Source organism: Lichenostomus cassidix, chromosome 15, assembly GCF_008360975.1.
Source record: "Lichenostomus cassidix isolate B80296 chromosome 15, HeHo_3.0, whole genome shotgun sequence".
In the NCBI taxonomy this organism is placed as follows: Eukaryota; Metazoa; Chordata; class Aves; order Passeriformes; family Meliphagidae; genus Lichenostomus; species Lichenostomus cassidix.
The window spans coordinates 13,303,757-13,314,198 of NC_139496.1; the positions used below are offsets into that span (position 1 = coordinate 13,303,757).

The 10,442-nt window shown below is 52.2% G+C and overlaps 1 protein-coding gene across 1 annotated transcript; it reads left to right on the forward strand.

The window, feature by feature from the left end:
* The first annotated feature begins 452 nt into the window (after positions 1–452).
* On the forward strand, positions 453–8,478 carry DGCR6L (DiGeorge syndrome critical region gene 6 like). Its single transcript, XM_085076290.1, has 5 exons — positions 453–662; positions 731–891; positions 1,501–1,601; positions 5,570–5,710; positions 7,769–8,478. The coding sequence occupies exons 1-5, from the start codon at positions 547–549 to the stop codon at positions 7,850–7,852; spliced, it is 603 nt and encodes a 200-aa protein (XP_084932416.1). The 5' UTR covers positions 453–546; the 3' UTR covers positions 7,853–8,478.
* The last annotated feature ends 1,964 nt before the right edge of the window (positions 8,479–10,442 follow it).

The following is a 10,442-nucleotide window of genomic DNA, read 5'->3' on the forward strand; positions in this document are numbered from 1 at the left end:
ACTCCTGATAAAGTCATTTAAAATATCTGCAGCTGCTTCCAAGCCGGAGCAGCGAGATTCCTTCCCGTGCATCCCATGAGATGGGCTGGGGTGGAACCGCCTGAAAATCTCCGGCCGGAGTCCGGTGGGGCGTGCGCGGGGGACCCGGGGCAGGCGGGGGCGGAAAGGAGCGGGACGCGCGGGCATGGCGAGCGGGAGCACCGGGACGCGGCAAGCAGAGGGGCGGGAGGTGGGCGTGGCTCAGTGAAGGGGCGGGGAAATGGGCGTGGTCAATGGCTGGGCGGGGAGGGATTGGCACCTTCGGGGGGCGGGGCTTGAGGAGGTCGAAGGGGTGGGGCCTGAGAGAGTCGGGGGCGGGGCGGGACGACAGAGGTGCTCGGGGCGCGGGGCGGTCCCGCGCACGCGCAAACTCCGGCGGGGGGGCGGGGCTCCGCGCATGCGCGGATCCCGGCAGGAGCGTAGAAGTCACCCGTGGCTCTGCGCAGGCACGTGTGACCCGCGCAGGCGCAGTGCGCAAGGGGACGGTAAGGGTGCCGGGTGGTGGCAATGGCGCGGCCAGGCGGGTTCGAGGCGGTCGAGCAGCAGCAGGTGCTGTCTCGGCAGCAGGAGCGGCACTACCGGCTACTGGCCGAGCTGCAGGCGCTTGTCAAGGCGCTACCCAGGTGAGCGGAGCCCGAGGGGGGCCAGGGGCTGCTGCCGGTGCCGGCGCTGACCCGGTTTGTGCCCGCAGCGCCTGCCAGCAGCGCCTGTCGTACACGACGCTGTCCGAGCTGGCGCTGGCTCTGCTGGACGGGACCGTGTTCGAGATCGTACAGGGGCTGCTGGAGATCCAGCACCTCACCGAGAAGAACCTGTACAGCCAGCGGCGGCAGCTGCATAGCGAACACCGCGGTACCGGGGGGATAATCCCGGGGCACTGGAAGGGCCGGAGAGGGGGGCACTGGGGCGAGGGACACAAAAGTAGCCGTCTTGGAGCACTAGGGGGACAGAGGGTTTGGGCAGCAGTGCAGGGAAGTGATGGGGACACTGCGGGGGAAGACGGCCCTGGAGCATCTGTGAGGTGGGGGGAATATTTGGGGGGCGCTGAGGGTGGGACGTTGGAGGCGCGGTGCGGGGGCGCCGGGGGTACAGGCTGGGGGGGCACTTGGGTGGGGCGGGTTGTGTGGGGACTGGGGGGGACAGTGAGGCGGTGTGGGGCGACATTGTGGGGGCAGGTTGTGGGACAGTGAGAGACATTGGCGGTGACACTAGAGGGCACTGGGGGTCCGTGATAAGTACACTGCGGGGCTGGGCATGACGCTGAGAGGGGCAGGTTGGGTGGGCTGTGGGGGTGGCACTGTAAAGGGAGGTTTGGGGGGCCCTGGAGGTTGGTTGTGAAGGCCCGAGGAGATATGGGGAGTGACACTGCAGATTGTGGGGAGGGCACTGGGGGCAGGTGGGGGTGTCACTGGAGGCACCTGGCAGCAGCATTCCCTCCTGAGCCCCTCGTGTCCATGGCAGGACTGAAGCAGGAGTTGTTCCACCGGCACAAGGAGGCCCAGCAGTGCTGCAGGCCGCACAATCTGCCACTGCTCCGTGCAGCCCAGCAGCGTGAGATGGAGGTGAGGGGGGCTGGGCTGGAGATGGAGCTGAGGGGAGGTCATGTACAGAGTTGTCTCCCTTCCCAGGGCTCTCACAGCCTCATTGCTGGAGGAGCATTGCAGCATCTACAGAGGGTTTTACTATTCCTGCCCTGCAGCCTTGGGAGACACCAACTATCCTGGCTGGCCTTACTAGCACAGAACTAGGTTCCCCACCCCAATTTGGAGGTGTCCTCTTGGTCTACTTTTTGTCTCCCCAAGGTAGGGGCCCAGGCTCTTGCCATTCTAGGGGTGATCTGTGAATTGTGGAAGTTCAGGAAGCTCATTGCTCCAAAAGCAATGCTCTCCACAGTACTTTAATGATCCATCATTATCTGATGGGTTGAAGCCTGAATAGGATAGGAAGCAAGTGATAGAAAACACAGAGAAGCACCTGTGATCTGCCATGACATCATAACAGGTCAAACGTAGGCAATACTCAAAAGAGTCACATTTAATGAGTAGCACTGATAAGGAGGAAACACCCCGAGTTTCATAATTGTAGTAATAGTTTCTGAGAGCATCCCAAGGCATTTCAAAGATTCAGTCCCAAAGGACTTTCTGTCACCTATTGGTGATGGATAGAGGCAGTTTTCCATGGTAAGAAAATGGCAAGTAGCTGGTTATGTTAATCAGTGGAGTTGAAGTGTGGGGGAAGGTTACTTTGGTTCACATTGGGCAAATGAGAACTGTTCATGCCTTGGCCCATGACAAGCACCATATCAGTGCTCACTGTGGATCCCTGGGTGTTTCCACATTCCTCATTTCCTGTCAAGGTAACTAAAGCCAGGCTGGACCTCTAGTAGCTGTCCCTGTTACTTCTGTCTCTGAGTAACTTAGACTTACAGCAGTAAGTGCCTGTTTTAAACAATATTTCATTAAATTGCCCAAATATGTCTCACTTCTCCTTGTCTTACATGCTGTGCAACTTCTTCCTACTTCTACCTGCCCTCTGCTTTTCTGGTTTCCTCTCACAGCTGTTAATAGAGTCACTTCTTCCCTTCTTTATCTTCTGACAATTCTGTTGTAGAGCATTTTGGGAGCAGATTGATCATCTTTGTTCTATCTGATATGCATCTAATTGGAGCTGCCCTCTGTGGTTAAAGGTTTCCATTACCGGCTCCCAGGACAAGTAATACAAAGTGTAGGTTTTAGATGTTTGGCTTCTCAGTGGAGCCCCTGGCATTTAGAAAAAGCTTAGCCCATCATACAGGATTAGTGGCCACCTGGGCTAAAGCAAAACTTCTGTTTAAGTCTCAGTTCTGTCCAAGATGAGGCACTTTTCTCTAACCCAGAATTAGATACCAATGCTAAACAATATGAGGCACTTAAATTTGGGGGTTTTTTTTCAGGCCTAAAGTAAGTCACTCCTCCAGCACAGTAAGTGGAGGAGATAATGGCACACTGAGGTGGCTGGAAGGAAATTCTGGGAAATGAGGGATTTGGATCTGTTGTATCTCCCACAAAGGGTCTGAAGCCCTGGACTGAAGAAAGTGTTAGGACAGAGCTTGCCTAGGTTCGTTCCTCAGTGTCCTGTGGTGAAGGAGCAGTCATCCCTCTGCCTTGGCTTCCCTTGGGGCTGGAGTTGTCCTGAGTTTCTTCCCATTTATTGCAATGAGATCCTGCCCTGAATATTTTTCTCTGGAGCAGCTCTTGTATAGTCACTTTTTAGTGGATCCAGGTTCTGCATCCTCCTTAATTACTCTGTGTCACTGTGACATGCTAATTGTGAGCTCTACATCCAGGAGAGGTTCCAAGAGGTAGCTCTCACCCTATGTGCGTGGTAGCTGCTCTTTGTTAGGTCACGCCTTTTGCAGAGAGCCATGGATACACTCTTGCTGCAGACACACCTCAGCCCTTCCCCTGACTGTTCACGGCCAAGAGTACTGTCACGCAAATTCTGGATTTTCACCAGGGGTTGTGACATGGTGGAGGCGTTCAAGTCTCATCCAAAGCCTTTTTAACCACCAGCCACTGGTATAGAAAATCCTGGGGTTTGTGACTTCTGCCTTTCTGTGCAGTGGGGATAGTTTAACCCCATGGATGTTTCCAGCTGAGCATGTGCCTGTGTTCTCTGTTACAAAGGGACATCATTGCTCAAGTAAAATGTTGAAACTTGTGCCATTTCACAGAATCACAGAATAAGCTGAGTTGGGAGAAACATAAAAGGACCATCCAGTCCAGCTCCTGCCCTGGCCAGACACCCCAACAATCCCACCCTGGGCATCCCTGGCAGTGCTGTCCAAACACTTTTGGAGCTCTGGCAGCCTCAGGCTGTGCCCATTCCCTGGGGAGCCTGGGCAGTGCCCAGCACCCTCTTGGGGAAGAACATTTCCCTGAGATCCAACCTAACCTTTCCTGACACAACTTCAGGCCATACCCATGGGTACTGTCATTGATCACCACAGAGAACAGATGTCTGCCCCTCTTCTTCCCCTCTCAAGGTAGTTGTAACTTCATTGAGTCTCCCCTCAGTCTTCTCCAGCTGAACAGACCAGGTGTCCTCAGCTGATCCTCATATGGCTTCCCTTCAAAGTCCTTCACCATGTTTGTTGCCTTCTTTTGGATGCTTTCTAGTGGCTTATTTATTTCTTTCTTATTTCTTGCAGGAGAAACACAGAATCATGGAGTGGTTTGGGTTGGAATAGACCTTAAAGTTTATCCAGTCCCACCTCTGCCATGGGCAGGGACACCTGCCACTATCCCAAGTTGCTCCAAGCCCCATCTAACATGGCCTTGGACACTTCCAGGGATCCAGGGGCAGCCTCAGCTTCTCTGGACAACCTTTGTCAGTGTGTCACCATCCTCACAGGGAAGAATTCCCTCTTAACATCTAATCTAATCCTGGCCTCTCCATTTGAAGCTATTCCTGCTTGTCCTGTCACTCCATCCCTTGTCCCAAGTTCATCTCCAGCTCTTTTGGAGCCACTTTGGGCACTGGAAGGGGCTGTAAGGTCACACAGGGGCTCCAGCCCTTGGAACGTCTCTGTGGCCTCCTCTGGACTGGCTTCAGCAGCTGTACATCCTTCCTGTGCTGGGCCCCCAGACCTGGACGTAGGTCTGCAGGCAGGGTGTCACCTGAGCAGAGGGGCAGAATCTGCCCCTTCACTCTCTTCCCCACCCTAGAAGAATGAGTCTGTCACATTTCCATGTGATAGACTCATTCTTAATGATTTAATGATTCCTGGTGTTCCCTGTGACTTGCAGAGGAAGTCTGTTCAATGCAGCGTGGTGAGAGTGTATCGCCCCTGCACACTTGGTGCTCTTTACTTGAGCTGTGCTTTCTTTCAATCCTGCTCTGTGCTTCCACTCCTGATTTCGAGGGTGCCTTTGGCATCCACATGTTTGCTGGGCTCCATTTGTTCTCTGGAGGCAGCACAGAGACTCTGCTGAAGTTTGGGCAGATGTTGGTAAGGCAGGAGTGGCCATGCCCTTCTGGTTGGGGTTATTCTGGTGAGGCCCTTCTTTGATAATGTTCTCAGTCTGTCAGAAATAGAGCCTCAGCATTTAGGTCCTTTCATGAATAAATAGGATCTGTGTGGGGTTTGCAGCTCCAGTTCCATATTAGTATCCCTGGAGTCCTCTTGATGATCTTGAGTGGCATGTGTTACTCCTCCAAGGATTCCTTCAGCCTCACCTGAGAGGAGCACGTAGTTCTTGGGCTGAGCTCAGGGAAAGTGATTCAGATGCTGATCAGTTCCTCATGCTCTTTTGTGGCCTCCAAACACTTGGAGAGCAGGCTGCTCCCATGACTTCCCTGCATTTTCTTGAGTGGTAGCTTTGCAGGTGGAGGTGTTAAGACCTGGGGCTGTGCTCATTGCCCTCTGCTATCCTTGGACTTATCAAGAGGCCCTGCTGGTCTTGGGTTCCAGTAAAAGTCTTAGAGATGAGAAAAAGCTGGGAAGAAAGCAGATATTTCACTTTGTCCTATTGACTGCTATGTTTTCCAGGCTATGGAGCAGCAGATCCGAGAGGAACAGCGAATGATGGATGAAAAGATAGTCTTGGAATTGGACCAAAAAGTTATTGACCAGCAGAGCACCCTAGAGAAGGCTGGGGTGTCTGGCTTTTACATCACCACCAATCCCCAGGTTGGTGTTTGGGTACAGCAGGCAAGATATTTTGACAAGAGCCTGGAGTGAGAGGACACAGGGAATGGCTTCCCAGTGACAGAGGGCAGCGTTAGGTGGGATATTGGGAAGAAATTCTTCCCTGTGAGGGTGGGGATGCCCTGGCACAGGTTTCCTGGAGAAGTTGTGGCTGCCCCTGGATCCCTGCAAGTGTCCAAGGCCAGATTGGACAGAGCTTGGAGCAGCCTGGGATAGTGGAAGGTGTCCCTGGCCATGGCAGGGGTTGGGGATGGATGAGCTTTAAAAGTCTCTGCCAACCCAAACCATTCCATGATTCTGTTTGACAGTAAACTCTTGAGTTAATGTCTTTAATTTTTTTTAAAATCTCACGGTTAATTATTTGGGGATGGCTGTGTCAGACAGAACAATCTGTGCTTTGCCTCCCAGTTGGTGGGTGGAATACCCTGGACAGACCTTGTACTCAGTTCATTACAAAAGAGCAGAAACCCATGTACCACCGGCCAGCATTCCCAACTTCCTGTAGTATTTTTATTCATTGTGGAGGGAAGAAACGCTGTGCCAACAGCCTGCAGTGCTGTGATTCTCAAATGGGCCTGAAAAATGCTAAAATAATTGATTTACTGCTTTTGTATTCAGCTTAGCTGTAAAAACTGCCTTCAAGACTGTTTATTCAGCACCTTGTTCATTCTTGCATGTGACTTACTGGAGCTGGTGATCTCAGATTGTGATTAGAGAATTGTTCCCAGTTTCCACAGTGCATTTGCTCTCAAAACATCTGAACAGTTGCCTGGGTTTGTCCCTGTTGTTCTTATGCCACCGCAGGAATGAAAAAACTCCAGCTTTCCAAGTCCAAGTGTAAAGTCCTGGTGTAAAGCCACACAAGTTTGCAGGGGACACAGAGGCAGGCTGTTCTTAACTCTGTTTTTTCAGCTGATTAAATGTCACTTTGATAAAGACCTACTGCTGAGAAAATACAGCTTAAATGGAGCTAAACAGGCATTTTCTAAAACCCACATGATTCCAAATTGTGGAGCCTTGAACAAGCCTCTCAGTTTTTCAGTGCTGCTATTCCCTGGCCGTATAATGCAGGGAGCCCTTTCTCTCCCTCCTACCCTGCCCTTTATGTTGTTTCTGTAAGTAATAACTCTTACCAGAGTTCCTGTTTTCTGGGGTTGTGTATGTTTGCCTTTAGGATACGTGCCAAACCTGACCCGGATCTTGGCTTGTGTCTGTGCCACCAAGAAATCCCTGCTGGAATCTGTTCGTGCGGTTCCCATCAGCTGATGTGTTTCCCCCCCCAGTCTGTATGAAATGCCTCCTTGTGCAGAGGTTATATTCTTACAAAAATAGATTTTTATTTCCATAGCTCTGTGTCTGCAGGGCTGAGTCACAGACCTACACTTGCAAATTAGTGGCTCCACCATTTTGTCTCTGAGCTAGACGTAACTAAAGAATGAGCAGCTAGTAAAGGAACCATGAGCTGATCTTGGTGTCTCCACTTGATTGTGGTCCTGGAAAAGGGAGTTTTCCAGCAATGGGAAATGAAATGCCTGCAGGGAATTTGATGCTCCAGGATAGCCATGTGTCACACCTGCCTTGGACCCCACTTAAAGAGTTCCCAAAGCGATCCCTCCTCCTGCCCTTCTATGCTGGGAAGGGGTCATGGAGTTGGAGGTGCTGATGAGGGATGTGGGGAGAGGCCTGAAGAGCATCCTCCAGGGCTGCTGCCCCTCCTCAGCCTGCAGAACTGGCCAGCCTTTATAGCCCTTACCATGTTTTTTATGGTCAAGAAGAAAGAGCCTCTCTGGATCCTTAGGGAATCCTCAGGTGCTGGGATTCCTAAGACAGCCACAGTTTGCAGCAGGTCTGCTATGATGCTACTGTTCCATGTTTTAGAGAAGTGCTTAAACAAGATTAACCCTTCGGTTTTTAATTGCCTGGTTGATTTTTTTTTTTAATTACCTAAGAACAAGTAGCTCTTGAGGAGGTGGTGCAGGCCAGTCCTTCCTGCTGCAAGGAATGGGATCATCTTGCACAAACATCTCTCTCCCTTTGCAGGAGCTGACTCTACAGATGAATCTGCTGGAGCTGATTCGGAAGTTGCAGCAGAAGGAAGCTGAGTCTGAAAAGGCATTTTCCTGAAAGAGCAAATCTGCTGTTCTCTTCCCAGAGTTTTTCCTCTGACTTCTCTCTAAACAACAGACTGTCCACGCACTTCTTTTGTATTGTGTCAGGAAGTGGCTATGGGAGTAGAAGAAATTGCTGAGGCACTTAGAGCTGAGGCAGGCAGAGCCCGGCACAGGGGGTGGTTGGGAGCCTGGGGATGGCTCTCTGGTCCTTGGAGCTGATGGGGCATGGTCATCTGCCTGGAATGTCCTGCAGCGGCACTGAGGCCGTCACTGAGCCAAGTCTGGGCTGAGCACTGAGGCAGCAAAGTGAGCCCTGCTGTGTGAGGGTGACCCTGGGTTTAGATGATACAACTGGGGGGAAAACAATTCCAAGGACATTTCTGTGTGTTGTTGAGGCAGAAACAACCTCTTAGACAGGCAGACCCTTCGCAGAGTCTCTTCCAGGCTGGTACCAGCATTATCTGTATGCTGGCCAGCATTACCTGTATTAAAGGAAGATTTCAGGCCTCAGCCCAGTTACTGGACTGGTGTTTGCAGTGTTCTCACTGAGCTGGAAAGCAGAGAAGGCTCAAGAGCTTTTGCTTTGTTCTCTTAAACTGGTTTCCAAATGAAGAGAAATAAAATACCCTTTCCACCTTTCTGGGGCTGCAGCTTTCTGAATGCCAGTGGTTGTGTTTATGCTGTCCTCAGCTGATGAGTATGGGGCTTGTGGTGCATTGGATGGAAGCTGGGGGGAACCTGGAGTGTTTCTGAGACCTTTCAGGGTGTTGGAAGAACTTGTGGGTGGCCTTATAGTGGGGAGAGCTGGTGCTGGAGGAGTCAGACACAAGATCAGGGCTACAAGGACCAATGAGGCTTTTGGAAATTCAGGACTGAGGCCCCCTTCTGTTTCCATCATGGGTGGGTTTTCTCTCCCTGGGGGGGTGATGCTGCTGTGGCTTAGCTGGAGACAAGACCCACTGGCTGTGTGGGGTCTTCTCCTGGATGAAAATCCCTGTCTGGAAAGTGGGCTGGTGTGGGATCTGCACCATTGCAGGGTCCCCACAGGCCTCCTGGAACTGTGTTGCAACTGGACCCTCAGGTGGGAGGTCTGTGCTACACTGCTGAAAAATGGTGAGGGCCAAGGTGGGCAGCATTCCCCTCTGGAGGCACCTTCATCCTCTTGGGAGGATATTGGGTAACCACTGGTGCAGACTGGGTGAAGCCTGCATCATCTGTGTTCAGGTTTGTGAGCAGAGCTATTAGCAAGCAAATTACTTCCCGAGGTGAGGATGAGGAAGGCAGGGGTGAACCATGGGTTCTATGGCAAGAAAGGATTCCCAGACACTGGGGGGGGGGTCACACTGCCTCCCAGAAGATCCCCTTTCCTCAACACAAGCACTCTGGAATGGCTGGAGGAGCTGGGATCGAGGTTACAGACAGTGGGTTCAGCCCTACTGCGCTGCCCTGCAAGGCACAAGTGGAGCCCATCTTGGTCCAGAGCCCCCTGTGACCCAGGGTTGCTGCTGCCTCTCCAAGGAGAGGCGGTGCCGGGGATCACGGGGGCTGTTCCGGCGGTGCCATGACGACAGCAGCTCTCGGGCTTCCTTCTCCCACCATCTGTTTGCAGATGGCTCTGCCAGGCAGCTGATCAGATTCAAGCAGAAATTTTCCATGCCTGTAGTCATGGAGTTTCAGAAAGGTCAAGGTGGAGAGGTGCAGGTGGTCAGACGTGGGTAACGGGTGGGAAAGGTTCTCCTAAGGGAGCAAAGCCCCTGGGATGGCTTGTGATCAAGTCAGCAGGATTTCAGCAGAGGAACACTTGCTCAGCCCCCTGAAGCTGGACAGTACAATGTGGAGGATACTGATATTTTTCCAAGCTAGTGTCATTGTGTCACCAGTGGGTGACACCATCCCGCAGCATCCCAGCCGCTGCAGCTGTGGTACTGCCAGTAACACCAGGGGCAGACCTGGTGAGAGCAATCCAAAAGGGCTGGAAGTTCTGCCGGGCTTTGGCTTTCTGAGCTCCTTGGTGCAGTAACCTGTGCAGCCCCTGAGCTCTCAACGGGTGTCCAAGGAACATGTTTGACTTCAGCCATCGACAGAGCTGGACCTAAACTGCCTGCCCAGGGCTCCTTTTGTGCCAGAAGTGACATGGAGAGGGGATGCACCCAAGGATCAAGTTCCCTGCTCAGGTGCAAGGTGACTGACATGAGAGCTATGGCTCCTGTGTTCACCCAGGAGCTGGTGGAAGATGAGTGATGGGTGGCAGGAAGGGACAAGTCCTTTTTCCTCTTTCCTTTTCCTACATTTTGGGTCGTTGAGGAGGAGAGCAAAGGTCCCTTCCACATAAGGAGGTCAATTCAGTGTGAATAAAGGTGAATATGTTCAGATGGGAGCCCTCAAGTGTTGCGCTGTGGGCTCTGAGTTGTGGGTGCTACATGAGGATGACATTTGGGGTGATGACTGGTGGGTCCAGGAAAATGTCAGCTTTAGTGCTCAGGTGTCATCAGAAAAGTTAGATGAGACAAGAGAAGGGGATCAGAGAAGAAAATGAAAAACATATTGCTGCTCTGAAGCACATAAATTCCTTCACCCCAACAAAGGCATACTAGGGATGGAAC

What these genes read in the sequence shown, in the direction of transcription:
- DGCR6L (XM_085076290.1), top strand. Translation starts at nt 547, where the DNA reads ATGGCGCGGCCAGGCGGGTTCGAGGCGGTCGAGCAGCAGCAGGTGCTG. An exon ending in CTTGTCAAGGCGCTACCCAG is followed by an intron (nt 663 to 730) that starts GTGAGCGGAGCC and finishes TTGTGCCCGCAG; the next exon opens with CGCCTGCCAGCAGCGCCTGT. An exon ending in ACATCACCACCAATCCCCAG is followed by an intron (nt 5,711 to 7,768) that starts GTTGGTGTTTGG and finishes CTCCCTTTGCAG; the next exon opens with GAGCTGACTCTACAGATGAA.